Here is an 18,233-nt window from a genome sequence, read left to right as displayed (position 1 = left end):
ATACTGTGGGGGGAGCAGGTAAACATTCAGGGGGGCAAGCAGCAATGCCCGACAGCTCAAGCCAGCTCCACGCGGCGGGGCTCGGGGAGGGATTCAGCCTGTGGCCCACTGAGGTGAGTCTGGAGGTGGAGATGGCGCTCCCTCCCTGAGCCCTGCCATGCAGGGCTGACCCGAGCTGCCTGGCGTAGCTGCCGCCCCTCCCCTGCCCAAATGTTCCTCTGCACCCCTTTAGAGATACCTCACAGTTTGAAAACTTCTAGATGCAGAGGTGATGTGTGGGGTGGTCACGCTCCTCCCCAGAACCTTTACATTGTGTCGTCCCCATCCCTGTCCTCCCTCCCCACTATCAAGAGTTACGCATTGCCGCTGTTTCTCTCTGTTATATTTGGACGCAGCAGAGAAGAAGATAAGGAGATAGACATAAACATTTGGAGCTGATAGAAAAACAGTTCTCTACTGAGCTCACTTGATTGTTCTGGCAGCAAAACTGAAACTAACACAAAAGTGAGGCTTTGCACTGGGAAGGCTTTGCACATTTAAACATTCCTCCACTCTACTTTAAAAAAATTTCCCAAATATATATACATTATCATTTACATGGCCAACATGAAACATTATATAACCTAACTAAAAGTTGCAAGTGGACTACCCCAGACTCTCAAATTACAACCGTTATTCTGTCCTGGAATAACAACTCACTAACAATTCAGGTGCACAGCTGGTTTTTGCACTATGATCAGGTGTACTGAGCCCTTTCAGGCCCCCTGCTGGAGGCCTCGTGGTCTTGCCACTGCTCACCCCTGAAAGGAGCAGTAAAGGTAGGTCCTCCAGGCCTGCCTATAAAGGCTGCAGGGAAGCAGCCAATCAGAGCTTAGCCAGCTCAGATAAAAGAGCTGCAGGGTTGAGGTACTCAGTTGCTGGCTGGGACCAGAAGGGTGAGGAAGACTTGGAAGGCTGTGAAATCTCCAGGCAAAGAGGCCTGGGAGAGACCCTGCTGAAGCAGGGAACAGACAGAGAACTTCAGCCCTGAGGTAAGGGTGAAGTAGAAGGGGCAACATGGGAAATGGCCCAGGGAATAGCAGCAGCAACTGTTACAGGAAGCTGCTATTTATAGGGTCCGTGGGTCAGGACCCAGTGTAATGGGTGAGCTCAGGTCCCCCCACCGCCCACTGACGGAGTGGCCAAAGCCCTGAGAAGGGGACAAGTTTTTTAGAAGCCCAAGTGAAGGGCAGGACTTAAAAGAGTGTCCAGGGAGGAAATCCTGGGGGTACTGTCTATAACAGGGTAGGGATGGACTTCAAACTAGCCCAGAAGGGGCTTAGAACTGAGCCCAGAGCCAGGTCTGATGACATTACCAAGAGCACAGGGACAGGCCCAGATGGACTTTTTACCCCAGGCAGGGTTTGTTTGTTCATGCATTTGACTGTGTGACTTATCCAGGGGGCTGAGCCACTGAAAACCCACCTAATGAGGGCAGCAGCGGACAGGGGGCATCGTAAGCAGAGAGAGTGCAGGTTTGCACCTGGCTGACAGGTGGCACTCACGAGAGGTCAGTGTGCACCATCACATGCACTCTCTTGGGATAACATGGGGATCATGATGCAGCGGTGTCTTAGCAACAGGAACAGTCAAAACCAAGTGGATCTGGTATGGACTCAACCAGATCGGGTACCCAAGTTTCTTCCAATAAATCATTGAAATTATGAGTTGTACAAGAAGGAGGTTCAACTGGAGGAACAGAAAGTCCTACTGGAACATCCCTGGACTCCAGTACTTGTTGAAGCTGTAACTGGTCCATATGTCATTTCCACAACATACCCTCAGATTGTTTTGTCACAAACAAACAAAACAGGTCCCATGCATTTTACAAGTTCCTCAGAAATCCACTTTGCTCCAAAACCATAGTTGCAAGTCCACACTAAGTCTCCAACTTGAAAAGAACGATGACTAGTCTCATGTCATCAATCAATTTGCATAGTTTGGGATTTGGCTGCACATGAGGCAACATCAAGACGCAGCAGTCCCAACAGGTACTCAAAGATTGCTTCAAGGAAAGTTACAGATGATTCCTGAGTAGTAGCATATTGTTCCTGCAGACAACCAAGAAATTGTCCAGTTTCTGCTGATGACTCAAAAAAAACTTGTTAGCTATCAAGGCGTGCTTAAATGTCTGTACAAAGTGTTCCCGTAGTCCATTTCTAGCAGGGTGGTATGGATCCGAACATATGTGCTGAATTCCATTTATAGCTAGGAACCTCTGAAATTCTTCAGAACAGAATTGAGGTCCATTATTATTATCCATTATAAGGGTAAAACAAATTGGTTAAACAAGATCCAAAGCACTGGGGGCACTAAACACACATGGGCTAGAAATCCTGCATTGCCAGATGTTATACTTGGACCCAGCAGAGAAGAGAGAGACACAGAGGGAGCTCACAAACATTTCACAATGATCATGGTGACCAGCATGTTACTGGCCCTCAATACAGACCTCACATGCTGCCCTTTAGTGAATTGTTATGCATATTACTGATTCCCTGTAAAATTCAATCCACCCCATGTGCCCTCTCCCAGTTGGTATCAAGAGGTTCCTGGATTACATCTGCACAGTGTATTAATCCTCACCTGAGGGGTGTAAATTCTAGTTCGCGCTAGTGTATTGCACACTAACTGACCCTGCTGGCTCACACTAAAAGTTCCCTAATGCATGTTAATGTAGAATCAAATTGTACTACTACATAACACACGCCAGGGAACTTTTCGTGCACACCAGCAGCGTCCACACGGGCAAGTTAGTTCACAACATGCTAGTGTGCACTAGAATTTACACTGCTCTGGGGCGGACCAAAGCACCATCTAGACAAGCACACGGAGTATGGTTTCTTGCAGCCAGTTGTTTGTTTTTAGCTGAGCCCCCAAAACCCTCTTAAAAACATCCTTCCATCATGGAAAGATACCCTGACAATTTATGGCTAAATACTGGTCTGAATGAAGAAAGTGGGGATTTTGTCATTGATACTGATGGCATTGACCAGGGTTTGGGCATTTGGGCATGCAGCTTTGGACTCTACTGAGGGATCCTGTCTATAATACACTTACAATCATTTCAGAGATCCATGTTATAACATAGTTTGGCTTATGGTTGTAACACAATTTGTTTTGGTCTATGCAGGCAAAACCAAAGTATATTATAACATAATTCATTTTTTTGCAAAATATTTCAACATTTTTTAAATAATTTCTTTTCCATGGATTTCAAAAAGGAATTTTTTTTTTTTTTAATTTTGGTGAAAAATGTTTCACCAAAAAATTCTAAATAACTTTTTTCATTTTTCCCCTCCCCTTTCTCCTTTGCTGGAAAAAAGAGAGAGAGAAAGGGAAGGAAAAATCTGAAAAAATAAAAACAATTTTTTAATTTAATAGAATACCCAGAAATTTTCAAAAAATAAAATTTACATTCTCAAAAAGCGGTTGTTTTAACATGTTTTGAATAGAAAATGTCAATCAACTCTATTTAGGTCACAAGCATGTTGGTTCCCTAACATAGTTGTAATTTTAATGTAGATAAGCTCCTAATCATAAGTATATAGATACTCATAACTCTCTGTATTTCTACAGAGCTCTCTGACACAGCTTCTGTTATAAATTACTATTATACTTTTCCTCTAACGTTCTGGGGAAAAAATCTCCTTTCCACACAAAATGTCTTATCTAATGTGTAGTCCTTGCCATGTTGGAGAATTTCTGCTCAAAGTTTGAGGTCAATCAGCTAAATCATTTTTCAGTTATGAAAACGTGATGGTTTTTTCAATTTTTAAAAATTATTCAAATTAATTTGTGTGCTTGTTAATTAATACTGACTGACTGTAAAAACATAACGCTCTGTTTTACATGGTCCCTCTAACACAAAGTGTTGTTTTTACTAAATTGGATTGCAAAAGCTTTTGGTTCTTAGAGGTCATCTCTGCATCTTCTATAACTTTCCCGGAACGGCTGGCAAACACTGAAAACTCAATTCCATCTAATAATCCAGTTACTCATTTAAATAAAAGAGGACATTTAACTGATTCAAATTGTGAGCTTTTCACTAACCTTATACTGCGTGATTGTTCCTAAAAGTTGTGGGCTATTTCCGGTGGCTCAGGTCAGCAATCCTAGAACCATGCACAGAATGTCCCCTCTGTGCATGGGTCTGCCCTCCCATGCAGAAGGCGAAGAGCGCCCCCATCCCCTTCAGACCCCACAGAGGCCCCTTTGTGGGGTTGGACAGTGGCACAGACTAGGAATAGGGGGAGTGGGTAGGCAGAGAGTGGGGGAAAGGGAGAGACACATGACATGTCCTGTCCAGCCTCACGGAGTTTAGACCCAAAAAAAAGCATAATACAACCCCTGTGCAACAGCTAGCCCAAAATGCAGTCCTTCTGTTCCCTGGTAGCAAAGGGACTCTTCCCATCATGTGTCCACCAGAGTGTAAGGCACCCCCACAGAAGAGGAGGGAACCTTCCACATGACCTAGTGCACCTCCTGTGAAGGGGTATAGTTACAGGTGCACTCCCATTTCATGCTAGGGAGCTCTGAGAGTAATTCTGCCCCCTTTAGTGCAGAGAAACACCACACCACCCTCAATATGGGCCTGATTGAACTCTAACCATTATATCCTCAGAGAAGCACAGTTTGGGGATCGAGGTACTCATACTGACAGTAGCAGCTGGCAGGTGTGTCCAGTCCAGAAGCTAAGCGTGTAACTTTTAATAATGCTAATTTTAAATATTCTCATCTGTAAGCCTATCTTATTCTTAAACCTTTCTGTCTGAGAAATTACAGGTATTTGTGTGTGGATCTTGTATTGCTGTGAATACTGCAGCCTTTAATAAAACTCTTTCTGGAATGTGTCACCAAATGAAGTAGCTGAATATTCTAATTTATCTTTCAAGAATTAAAGTTGTCTGAGCAATCTAAAACAAGTTGTATGTCCCTGCAGTGCTGCATGTGTGTGTCACAAAGATCAATAGACTGACCTGTATTCTCGGGGATGGGGGTGGGGATGTGTTTCAGGTGTAAGAGGTGATCCAGGATTTCCAGGTGTCCCTGGACCTGCAGGAGACCCGGGGAACCGAGGAGATCCCGGCATTCCTGGTCTGCCTGGATCACTAGATCCTGGTAATACTCTGGCATTTCATGATTTAAATATTGACCCCTAACAGTCTGCTGAGATCCAGTTTTAGTCAGAATTATTTTGGGGGAGGGGGAAGAAATATATATCCATACACATACAGAGCATGTGGCACTGAAAAAGGCAGCCTGATGTAGTGGGTAAGGAACTGTACAGGAGGCCTGGGTCCCATTCCTATTTGTGCCACTGACTTCTGGTGCAACTTTGGGCAAGCCACTTGTGAACAGGGATAATTATACTTATGCACCTTGGTAACCCGCTTTGAGTTGCTCAGATGAAAAGTGCTGTTATTACTATAAACAGAATACCTGCTTTGTTTCCTCACATAATAGAAGTAGCTATGCCCCTCTATAATCTAGTATGACTGTCATCTTAATCTAATTAGCATTTTTAAGAGATCATTCCTAATTTGTTGGGTGCTTTATTCCCATTTCAGATGACTCTGAAAAAAAAAGAGGTTTACGTGGGGAAATGGGTCCCAAAGGTTTTAGTGGAGAACCAGGTTTTCCAGCTACTCAGCCAGGTCCACGTGGTATTGATGGTAAACCTGGACTTCCAGGACTCCCTGGCCCACCTGGCCCTCGAGGAACTCCAGGTAAGCAGCTAGAGATCCTGCCAAGCAGTCGGGTCTTTGGAGAATGAATAGGTTTAATTTTAGGGAATCAGAAAAATTGTTGTTCGATCATTTTCTATGGAGGCTGCTGGTAAATCAAGTTAATAGGTCATATTGGGAGAGCAATGGGCATTCAATGATGGTAGCAGGATGTGGAGGAGAGTAAGTGATTGTATGCAGCTGGGCAGGAGAGAGGGTACCAAAAGGACAAAGAAACAGAGGAAGAAAGATGTGTTCACTTGAATTTCAAACATTCAGAACAAACCCTGGAACACACATCTAGTTTGTTTGTTTTGTGGTTTTTCTTGTGGTTTGGATTTTTCAGCAGAGAATTTGTGCACAGCTTACGTTTTGAGCAACAGGCATACACCGTTGCTAGGGTTCCTTTTATTTTAAATGTTAAATAATTGTGTCTACAGATAAGTATGAAGGTGGCAAACATGAGCCATTGGTCTAGATCTGCATTGGACAGAAAGGGGTGCAGACTCCTGGCCAGCTAAAGAGTTAAAAAACTACTGGCACTGATCATTACTTTATCTGTTCATGGTTAAAAGGAAATAATCCAGCAATCTGGTCTAAGATGTGAATTAGAACATGGTTTTAAATATTTTTTTTAAACTTTCACTGATAAAAGGACTGTGGACTAGATCCTTGTTTATGATATAGTAGAGTAGACCATTTGCAGTTTCACTAGCATATAGGTACCATAAAACTGCCTTAAGTAGTCTGCTGAGGATTTCCTAACATGGAATAGCTACTCCATCAGAGCACCCCCAACCCCAACATAAGAGGAGTGTCTGGAATGCTGAGGCACTAGGGTAGGCTAGGGCCAGAGTGTGATATCCTGTCAGCCAGCCAGTGAAATTTAGAGCAGTGTTGAAGCTGCTGCAGGTTATACTATGCTTGGGGGAAGCACACAGAAAAGATAAGTGTAAGATCTGCAGGGCTTTTGAACCGAAGACTCAAAAGGACCGAGAAATGCACACATCTATAGTGGAATGGACATGAGCAAGCACTCGAAGAAGAACTGAGAGATTCAACAACCATATCAATGGAAGAGAAAGCAGGAAGGAGAGAGTGAGAGCAGAGGAGAAGTCATTGACATTGATGGTCTGAAAGTCACAAAAGGATCTGGGGGCCAGACAGGTGTGATTGGGGGGAGGGTGAAATGGGCAGTATCAAGAGAGACCCGTGATAGTCAGAGTGAGGGAGTACAGCAATGGAGAGACAGAGCAGTGCTTGGTGAAGACCGAGTAAAGTAAATGTCACTTTTGGTGAGTGGGATTGTTGAACCAGGGCTGCAGGTCAAATAAGAAGGTGAGAGTGAGGAGATGGGAGGCTAAGTGGTTGGATGGGTCACCAGCATGGAAGCTGAAGTCACCAAGGAGAAATGTGGGACATTGTGAAGACAGGGAACCAGGATTAAAAATCAGAAAGGAAGGCTGACAGGGAGGAATCCCATGAACAGTAGATGACAGGAACATGGAGGGAGAGAGAAGAGTCAGATGCAGTGCTACTCAAAACAGGATAAAGAATGGGAAGGGAGGGGTGGAAGGGTAAATATACAAGACATTAATGCTATATTTCAAATTCATTAACCTCATAGGCTATCCTTTTGGACTGAAGGGATACCAGGGAGATCCAGGTGAGGTGGGCAGCCGAGGTTTCCCTGGGTTACGAGGACAAAAAGGATTTAAAGGTAAGATAGTACAAATAGTGGGCCAATCCTGAGGTTCTTATTCATCCAAAACGCTAGTTGTGCTCAGCGTGAATTTTACCTGCATATGATCTGAACAAGGACTGCAGGATTTGACCTACTGCTAACAAATAAGAAATAAATCTCATGGGCATATTTCTTTTTCCCATAAAGCTTTTTTTTAATATACTTATGGCTTCATTAGGTATAAATCCTGGCCCCACTAAAGTAAATTGGAGTTTTGCCATCGACTTCAATAGGGTCATGATTTCACCCACTGTATTAAAGTTATCTCACCTAAGATTTCTCATAATAAATTCTTGCAAATGTTTGTTTTCAGTGAGCTTCTAAGTTTGCCTCCTTCCAACATTTCTGCAGGTGAAACAGGGGACTGTAAATGTGTTGAAAGTGATGAAGCCAGACGGGGTCCTGCTGGTCCACCTGGTCCACCAGGTTTCCCTGGCCCAATTGGACAGCCTGGGAGGAAAGGAGATGTTGGTGATCAGGGTCAGCATGGTTTTCCAGGCTTCTCTGGTGCAAAAGTAAGATATTTATTTCTTTAATCCATTTTTTTCAGAGGCATACTAGACTTGGTTAGGAAATTAATCATTTTTCTCCTTGGAAAATTTTGATTAACGTTAAAATTGCACTGCAACTTTACTTCAATATTAATCATATTTTTCCTTCAAATATTGAGGAAAACCCAAATGTTTTTAATAAAATGGATTTTTTGCCAAAAATTTCCATTTAATAAAAATGCCATTATCCATCAAAAAAAGGCACCGAAAATTTTTCAACCAGCTCTAATAAATACACTGCTAGCTAACAAGACGATGATGATGCCGCCAATATAGCTGTGCTTTAATGCTGTTTCTAACAAAATACATGTCTAGCTGCTGAATTCTGAGGGTCTTATTTATTATATATTATGTCTTCTTAAAAGCCACAAATCAATAGCTTTGTGTTGATGAAATAGCTACTTTCCCAACAATTGTTTACGCACAAAGAGAATATTTTATATCTGTCATACCAGTGATTCTCTCCAAATGAGTTTTGTTGTTCTTCACTCCAGAAGTTCTGATACCATACCTAACTAGCCTGATCTTGCTCCCATTTGAAAATGGGGTAGATCAAAGTTCATTATGTGTCAGCAGGGTCCACACAGACACTTAGTGTGTGGAAGGCAGCGCATGGTAGATTTAGACCTGAGCTTGCCACGAACTAAGTGTTCATATAGACAGGCCCTTACATATCACTTTACTGACCATACATTTAAATGCAGCTTGTAAATATGAGTAGAGAAATCAGCTTCTGTTTATCATGGAACTGGTCTACATGAGATTTAATGGAAGTGTGAACATTTCACATATTCAGCAACAGCTTCCATGTGTACTTTGGAGTCAAGAACAACTTGGCTTCACTTCAGACTGAAGGAGAACCACAGCAAAAAGACAGAACTAGTGGTGCAAAAGAGCACTATGCACTAATAATTCATTTGGAGCATGAGTCTTCTAAGCAAAATTCAAATGGAATAGGACAATTTACTTCATATTCTGTGTACCCTGGCACAAAGTAAAAGGAAAGTAGGGAAATCCACTATATATGGCTCAAGGACTAGTCAGCAATAATAAGTTTGTTCACAACAAAAAAAACAGGTGATATGAACATCTGCTGTTTCAGAAACTGTTTGAATCTATAGCTTTCAGGCCCCAGTACCTGCCTTATTTTGGGCCTTTAAACTTTCCTCGTGTCTGAAATCGCCATAGCCTCCATCCTGGTCAAACTTCCTTGGGATGGGCTTCTGTGCACACACTTTTGACTGGTTGCTTCAGATGGGTACCAGGATGGTGTTGACTCCTGACCAGATTATGGAGGTCAAATCCTGGTACCCATCTGAAGCAACCAGTCAAAGGTGTAAGCACAGAAGCCAAGTTTTGGGTCAAATAGATTCAATCTACTAAGCACGTTTATAGAAATAATAATTGAAGCTGTAACAGAAAGTAGAAGAACCAAAATATATTTATTAAAAATACACTTAGCTACAGGCCTTAAGTATTAAGTTTTAAGGGATTAGAGCAAGGCCTAGTTGAAGTTTACAATGGCTATAAAATAGCACAAGTATCATGTGTTTGGCTGAAGACTATGGAATGATACAAGCTTGACCTAAGGTTATTAAATTTAGCAGTACGTATCTTGTGATAGTTTACCAATGCATTTGGTGATAAACAGGTAAACCACAAACAAACTAATGGTAGCATCTTAGGGACTTCTTGTAATAAGAGCTAACCACATTGATGCAGGGCCCCCACATGGAGGGGGAAAAGGGTACACTTTACCAGGGCCTGAAGGCCTGAGGGGCCCGGCCCAGCCTGCAACCCCCATGGGTATGTGTGTGGGCGGGGGCCCGTGTTACAAGTTTGTACAGGGCCTGAAATAATTATGCTTGTGTCCTGCATTGATGTATCAAAACTATTGGGAAAGGAACTGATGTAAGTGGTTGGGTTAACTGTTGGAAACGTAATTATAGTCAACCGGAACACCACATATGAACATTCAGAACTCTAAAATTGGTCTCCCAGTATACTAAATATGAATAGGGGGCTGTCTTTATCAGATATCGTCCTGAATATATGTGGGTGGAATGGAAAAAGATGTATAACAGGTTGTCTGACCCATCCCTAACTAGGACACCAGGATGAGGAAATGGGACAACTGGGGAGGAAGCCTGGCCCAGAGCCTTCCTCTTGGGGTGATCTTCACTTACTTTTTCTTTTAACTTTGTTTCTAATTGTTTCCATAAGTTAGTAAATATGAACAATGCAGGAAACTACTTTACTATACATATATCATTCTTATTCTTATATGTATTGATTTTTCCTATGATTTCAATTACATTTGTCTGTATTAATGAAAGCTTATAAAGTTTCTGGGTATTCTTCACCAACTGCATCTTCTTAATTAACTCTAAGTAGCTGCCTGAATAAAGAACCTGTTATTTGTGACTGGTGCACTTTGCACTCTAGATTAATCCCAGACTCCAGTGGTCTTGTGATCAGAACAAAGGTCCAGGAATCAGGACAGATTTTCTGTGTGGCCTAAAGCAAGTCATTTAACCTCCTTATGTCTCAGTCGCCTCACCTGTTAAATGTGGAAGATAAGACTTCTCTGCATCACACAGGTGTTGTGAGGCCCTCACATAGTATGGTGTTCAGCAGGAGAAAAATGCCTACAAATAAAAAATTCTGAGTTTTGTTTTCCTACTTTGGGAAGTGGTTGCAGAATTTACCTTACTTCCCACTATAACTATAAGTAATTCAGTGCATTCCCTCAACAGACTCTGCCCTTCCATAGGAGCCCCTGGCCATTGTAAAGCTGCCACAACCCATTAGAATCCTGCACAGAGTGTAGGCAGTGGTATTTCCACCTACCCTTCTTCTGGATCAAGCCTTCCTGGGGATTATGGGGCCAGGTGGATGTACATTACACCTCCGTGCACCAGCAAGAACAAATCTGGACCATAGTTATTTTATATACTCCCATGGGAGTCCATGACATTTATAGATATATAAGAGAGGACAAGTTCCTTGTTTCAAGGAGTTTATTGTCTAAAGTAGAGAGACAACATACTGATTAAGGATCAGACACAAGAATAGGAACACCAAAGAGGAGCTCATTAATAGAAAGTGATGTGAAAGAAGTGAGTTTTCAGGAGTTTTTTGAAAAACAATGAGGACATCACTTGGCACACCGGTTTACATTTATCTATAGCTTTTCCATTTGTTTTCTAAATAGTTGTGATTAACTTTTTAAAAAATGGATATCAACAGGGATCCCCTGGTTCAGTTGGATTTCCTGGGCCAAAAGGGGAGAAAGGAGATTCTAGATATGCTACAATGAGAGGTAAAGCAAGCAATTTACTTTCTTTGTAATTTGCAAATTATGTGCAAGGCTCTTTTCCAATACGGGAGTAATTTCACATTGAGACCACTTCTTTAGGTACCAAAGGAGACCCAGGAGGTCCTGGACTACCTGGCGTTAGAGGTGAAGATGGGTTTCCAGGAAAAGATGGTATAGATGGCTTACCAGGGCTTCCTGGCCTTCCAGTAAGTAACAACTATATCTAATATTTGCCTACCATACTTAATTACAGACTTCTTTAGTTCAGCATCTCATAATCGAGCTGTCCTCCATACCTACCTAATAAATTATCCTATCTTCACTGGTTGCTGGTATGTTCAAGTATCAGATTTACATGTTAAGTTATTAATTTTCCATTCTTTTCCCATTTTATTTAAACAAATTAACACCAGTCTATATCCCACATAGGTCAGTTTGCTCTATCAATGATTTATTATTGGTTTTCCCTCCTTTTACACTTACATAAAATTCCTGCACACTGAATATCTTTTGAAAGCTACCTTGTTATCCAATGGAGTTATGGAGAGGCAAAAATTAATTGCAGATCAACAGCATGACTGTGCATATTAATGCTTGCACTAGGGTGATGCATCCTCAAAACATAATGTTGTCACATATTGACACAGCACTGCGCTCCAACATCATAACTAGAGATGGGCCAGATCCAGAACATCAAATCTGAATGCCTATGATTGTTGTCAGTCAAAATCTGAAAAAGACCTATTTTCTGGTTCCATTGTAGAAATGACACCAATTTCGAAAGAACAGTCATTCTCATGAGATTTTGGCTCATGGTGGCAGAAATATCATTAGAACAGCAGATCAAGAAATATATGCCATTTTGTAACAAAATTGTATGAAAACAGCTCTCAAGATTTCAGAGCTGTTGTAACATGAACTCCAGCCTAAATCTAATTTGGGTTCAAACACCAAGCCTGACCCATTTCTAATAATATTGATTCCATTCCACAGTTAATTACTGTTTCTCTACAACTCCATTTGTCACTTTCTATACTCTCCTGCCTCTTCTGTCCTTGTCTTTCTGTCACATTTAAGAAATAGGTTATGCTGTTTCTCCTCTCTCCTATTTCTCCTTCCTTGATTGCTCGGGGGGCATGTGAAATGATGTTGGTCACACTGATCAATGTATACAATGCTACCTGGCCTGCCACACATTTCTTGGCAGAGTAAGCAGCTCTCCGATCAAACCCACAAAATCCCCAAAAGTCACATTCAGCTCTACAGCCACAGATGGTGTATCACTGGTTCACATAGCCCAAACAACGTGCATTCACTGACCTTAGTCCTCTTTAGTGGAATGCTCTGTCAATGGTTGTTTGTTTCGCTGGTACTGTCCCCGGTTTTAAATCTAAGTTAAAATGTTACCTTATTACATTAAAGATTTTTTTCTGATGTCATCTTCGTAAATGGTGTGATAGATGGAAATTGACCATCTACAAATTACTAATAAAAAGAAAAACAGTTTAATTGTTTGGGTGATGTTTATTCTAATGCAGAGTCAAAGTGTCCACCTCTGTATATTTAATCTGTTTTCCCACAGGGTGATGGTGTAAGAGGTTCACCAGGTGACCCTGGTTATTCGGGACCACAAGGTGAAAAGGGTTTTCTGGGAGAGATTGGTCAGCCAGGTGTAGGCTTACCTGGCCCAAAAGGATATCGTGGCCCTCCAGGTGACACTGGAACATATGGAAATCCTGGGTTTCAAGGTCCCCCAGGTCTTCCAGGTGCTCCTGCTCAATTGGGTATGTGTGATCACGTATCTTATGTTAAAGCCATTAGAGATCAGCACTGAGTCATATGCAAAACATCATTTAAACCTACTCACTGAAGAGGCAGTATAGTGGCTATGTATGAATAAGAAGGGGTTTGTTACATTATTTGGTCAGAAATCTAACATAAATATTTCAATAGTTTCCTTTCAAATATTTAAATAAAGTTAATAAATTCAGCACTATTAGTTAGTAAATCTTAACTTTTGTGAGTGAAGAGAGAGAACTTATACTTACTACTTATACATACCTTATGTTGTGGCCATCTGTCACAGTCGGTCCCCATCAAACCTCCTCCATTAATTGAACATAGATAAGAGAAAAGCTTGAGTCCACCCTCTGCTCCTTATCAGTGCATTAATATTGAGTCTTTGCAGCTCTCTGACTCCTTTCTGGCCTGGGATCTTGGTACCCAACTAGAGGTCTTCTTAATTATTTGGTGCTGTTGCTAGACCGCAAGGCTGGTCTCAGTCTACTAGCCTTTTTGTGTGTGGAGGGGGGAGGGAGAGGAAGAACTGTCGTTTCTTGTTTCCCTCTATATAGCAAAAACAAATACTTGACTTCATTACATGAACTCTCCTTTATTGTTAGAATTAGATGTAGCTCACCATGTTTCCAAGTATTTTAAAACTAGTGGCTGTCTTTTCAGTTCACAATCCAGTGCACAATAATTTAGACACAGCTCATCAATTGATGCTGTACTAAACATCTGCAGTTAGAACTGAGAAGTTTGGGTTTTGTAATTTTTCACGTTTTGTGAGAGTCTTTCTTCTTTGTTTCTCATATGCTTTTTCTCATACTTCACTTGTAGATTGTAACCAAGTTACTGAAGATCTTTCTAGGGAAGATGGCACCAAGACAGTTTGGTCAGGTACAGTACATGAAATTAGATGGCTTGAAAACATTTTAATATTTAGATCTATGAGGCATTTACAGCATGAGAGTTGTCTTACTGATTCCTGGTGGCTAATTTTGATATTGCCATTTCTTGGAAATAACTCCATCTGTAAATTGCTTAAAATTCAGGTCACGAATAATTACACTTTCTCTATGCAACTAAACACTAATTTGATCTTGGCATGTGTTTTAAAATTAATGGTGTTTCACCTATGCAGACCAAAAACTACTTGGTTCATTACTCCTTTGAGTTTATTGTGATAAAAGAACAATTACCATGTGATTTGTAGTAACTATATGAAATTACAAAAAACAAAAAAAACAAAAAAATTAGATTCCAAAGATATTTTAAGCAAATTTTCTCAAGTACAATGTAGCAAACCATTTGTTAGAAGTACTCTCTGGTCAAGTAAAAAGTGCAATTTGGTATTTAAAGGAACAAGTACTCTAATTTTCACCTGCAACTTAATTCATTTGTTTGTGAGTGTAAATTGCTTCCAGAAAAAAGTGAGCTGCCATTTTGAATATGTGGCTATGCACGTGTTATAATAACATCTGATCTCTTCTCTGCTATTAGTACAGCAAAGGTTCCAGTGAAATAAAAGGAACAACTTTTCTTAATTCATTGTCAACATGGACTATCTAGCTGCCCATCTCTATATAAAAATGATTAAATAAAACGATTTTGATTTTTATCAAGGTTTTGCTAATAGAAATAATTCAATAAGTTTAATCATAGTAAAGTTATTGTAAGTCACAAAAATAATGAGAGATACAGAACATGAGTATGTGGAACTCCACTGATAATATTTATTTGTAGAGACAGGCTGCGTGAGTTCACCAAAAGGATCCCCAGGAAAGCCAGGATTGCCAGGACTTAATGGTAATTTTGTGCCTTTACTTTTGAAACATTTGTTTACCTAACATGCTACATTTGGAATTAGCTTTTGTTAAACCTGACTGTAGTTGTGCTTTTAGACAAAATATATTTTAGAAAAGGGAATAAAAGAGACTTTATGTTAAAATTTAGGGGAGCGGGACAGACAAAGGAAAATAGATACATGGTATATAATGCATAATGTCTTCACCACAAAAATTAATCCTCTTCTCCTCACTCATGAATTTCAATTCCATAACAAAATCAGGCACCAACGATGTTTTTCTCTATGAACGGTCATTACATTTAGTCTCAAATCCACACTGTTTGTGAATTTCATTTGGCACCCAGGTATAGGGCGTCCATGAGTGAGCTTTAAACTGTTGTCTTTTAAGAAAGCAGCAAAATTCAAAATAAAGCACTCCAGGTGATATGCGCCTTCTATAGTAGAATAGGTATTGGAGATGGATCAGTCCTCTAGTAGATCACCCAGTTCATCCTTCTCTCAATGCACATTAGTTCCTATCCCTAACCGTAGTCTCATCACTGCCATGTTTCATTGAGCTGTACCATATGCCTTAAAAAATCAGGGAGTACACAGTGGATTTTAACAGTTTAATAAAACCACTAAATGCTGGATTGTGCCCTGAGTCTATGCAAGCACATAGGGGAGCAGTGAGGAGTAATCAGCCCCACCCCTGCACCCTCGACTCCCTAAGGAGCTGGAAAGGAACCTCATAGACTGAAGCTTCTGAGGTAGTGGGGAGAGCAGAGGCTGTTCCCCACATGATACACCCCACACCAGGAGTGAGTGGGCGAGCAGAGGCAGAGTGGGGTTAAAGCCTGGCTGGGTACATTATGGGGAGTATGCTAACCTCCAGAAGGAGTGAAATAAGTTACTAGCCCTTAGAACAAGTGGATGTACTAGTGGAATTGGCACTATGCCTTCTGAGTGCACCTTCTGGGGTGATATAATTTTACACGGCCTTTTAAAAAGGGCTGAGCCTAAAGCCTCAATGAAGCACTACATAAGTAGGCCAAGGTCATCTGATGCAGTGGGGTTGCATTGCTTAGTGCCTCCAGCAAATTTTGTTTCCAAAACTGGTCCATCCAGTCCTAGAAGGATCACCTCAAGTGGTTGTGGGGGGAGGAGGGAAGGGAGCGGGGTCTGGGACTTTCCAAACCCAGCTGATCCACAGCTGCTGTATTTAACCCCTTGGAAAATTGGTAACTGGCATATCTTAGAGCAGCCTTTAGGATTAGGGGAGCATGAAGTCCACCTTTGCAGCCTTCCCTAACAGTGCTTTGCATTTCTTGGCTTCAGCCAAAGATCTGTGCTGTAGTAATTTAAGGTCAAACTTTCCTTTTAAATTAAATATAGAGTGTATTGTTGTCCTTATGGATTGAGTCATCACTAATTCATATTTCTTAATAAAAGGATTTGATATTTTTATCTCTTGTTACTGCAGCATGTTGAATAATTCAGATTTACATTTCTTTATTTGACTGTGATACTTTGACATTGCAATCACTGCTTCTGAAGGTGGTTTTTAATGTAGTGCAAGGTGATTATTCTCTGGAGTCTTTCTCTATCTGTTACTCTTTAGGATGGTTCAGTTCCTATGTAATTTTATGTGAGCTTTTCATTCTTCTTTCCAATGATTTTGAATGAAGTCAGATTTACTTCTTAATCACCACACCATCAGATTCATGTGTGTTGTGTTTTAGGCATTGGTCTATTGTTGTTTTAAACAAAGCTCCTTCTCTGTGTGTCCATCTCTTTGATAAAAATCTTCAGAAATTGACATCTTTCTATAACTAGAAGAACTTGCTAACATCTCCTCAGCTTCCAGAGGCAGCGGAGAAGAGAACCCTGCCAATCTGTGTCCGTGAATGCAGTGTCTGTGGCATTGTTTCCCTCAACCCCAAGGAATCTGAATATTGAACACTAGGAGTAAATGGCCTGTTTTGTTTTATACCTTCTTATGCCACTGCTGCAATAACTTTGTCCTTGTACCCCCTTAGTACTACACAAAGTTACATTTATTTATTCTCTCACCAAATTATCCATGTCTAATTTATGCTGTCACCTTTCATTATTGTCTTTTGGTTATAAGGTTTCCTGCCTTTTTTTCGGCTAGTCAGTAATTGTGCATTTACCATTAATTAACTGGTTCAGTGACGTGTGCACCGATGATATAGTATAGCCAGAAAAAAGGCATCTTTGTAGTCTCACATCCTTATGTCCTTGTGTTCCTACAAAATTCATAACACTGTATTAAACAGCCTGCCCTAAGTGCTGTCCTGAGACTCCAAGGCCTGAAGTCCTGTGTAACTGTTCTTAGAAAGGATACTCAACCTGCCCTCCCTACTTTCGGTTGCAACCGTACATTGACATTTGGCAAAGCTTAGATTAAACTAAATTGGGTTCTGAAATGAAACGTTTCCTTACTATTGTTTGGCTCTAGATGTTAAAACTATGCTGCCTACTTTTTATAGAGAAGCTTTTTATCTAGCACAACACTGAATAGAATGACTTTATAGTCATATAAATGATATAAACTATACATGATAGTTTATCATAGAAGGAAAACAAAACTAAATGTTATCTATGCTATTTGGATAACATACACATTTAAATTTTGCTGTAATACCTGCAATTCTAGTATTTTTCTTAAATTAAGTGAATTTGCTGCTCATAACATTGAGAGACTGACGACATAGTGCTAGGACTGGGAAGATGCTATTCAGGCTGCACAGCTCTGACAGTTCTCCTTAATACGGGTGCTCTTTTGAAATGGAACTTTCCACAAAACAAACAGCAATCATAAAACAAACTTTTAAATTTTAAAATCAACAATTCTCGTAATAAAAAACCTTTAGCTATCAATAATAATATCTCATCAATAAATAAGGTAAAGAGGTTCTTCATCTAAGTAACATCATCCTGTTTTGTCACAGCTAGCAAATTAATGGCAAAACTACTGTGTAATATAAGAGAGAAAGTAAATTGCAATTCATAATGATTTATATTTATTTTATGTTATATTATTATATTTATATTTACTTTCTGTGGTTTTGCATCTGAATTGTTGTTTCTTTTTGTGCATAATTTAGGTGCAAAAGGTGCTAAAGGGATTCCAGGCGAACCAGGTCTGGATGGATTTCAAGGGCTAAAAGGTTCACAAGGTGATCCAGGTCATGAAGGATTACGAGGTCCTCCAGGTATCTTGAAGTCACTAGTCATTCTTTGAGTACTTTTGATCTGT

General features: G+C 40.5%; 1 protein-coding gene across 3 annotated transcripts in view; it reads left to right on the top strand.

The window, feature by feature from the left end:
* The window catches only part of COL4A2 (collagen type IV alpha 2 chain), a 191,355-nt gene that overhangs the window by 131,163 nt on the left and 41,959 nt on the right, over positions 1–18,233 (top strand). For all 3 annotated transcript variants that reach the window (XM_067563700.1, XM_067563702.1, XM_067563703.1), the window contains 10 exons: positions 5,056–5,160; positions 5,610–5,768; positions 7,393–7,485; positions 7,861–8,024; positions 11,310–11,382; positions 11,479–11,585; positions 12,962–13,163; positions 14,002–14,061; positions 14,908–14,970; positions 18,082–18,189. In XM_067563700.1, coding sequence (XP_067419801.1) covers positions 5,056–5,160; positions 5,610–5,768; positions 7,393–7,485; positions 7,861–8,024; positions 11,310–11,382; positions 11,479–11,585; positions 12,962–13,163; positions 14,002–14,061; positions 14,908–14,970; positions 18,082–18,189 — 1,134 coding nt within the window. The remainder of the gene's footprint in view (positions 1–5,055; positions 5,161–5,609; positions 5,769–7,392; positions 7,486–7,860; positions 8,025–11,309; positions 11,383–11,478; positions 11,586–12,961; positions 13,164–14,001; positions 14,062–14,907; positions 14,971–18,081; positions 18,190–18,233) is intronic.

The sequence above is a fragment of the Emydura macquarii genome, unplaced genomic scaffold, assembly GCF_026122565.2.
Source record: "Emydura macquarii macquarii isolate MOO-44397 ecotype Brisbane River unplaced genomic scaffold, CSIRO-AGI_Emac_v2 contig_2531, whole genome shotgun sequence".
NCBI classification, from domain to species: domain Eukaryota; kingdom Metazoa; phylum Chordata; order Testudines; family Chelidae; genus Emydura; species Emydura macquarii.
Note: the sequence above shows the minus strand (reverse complement) of the source record. Positions and strands in the feature narration are given on the sequence as shown.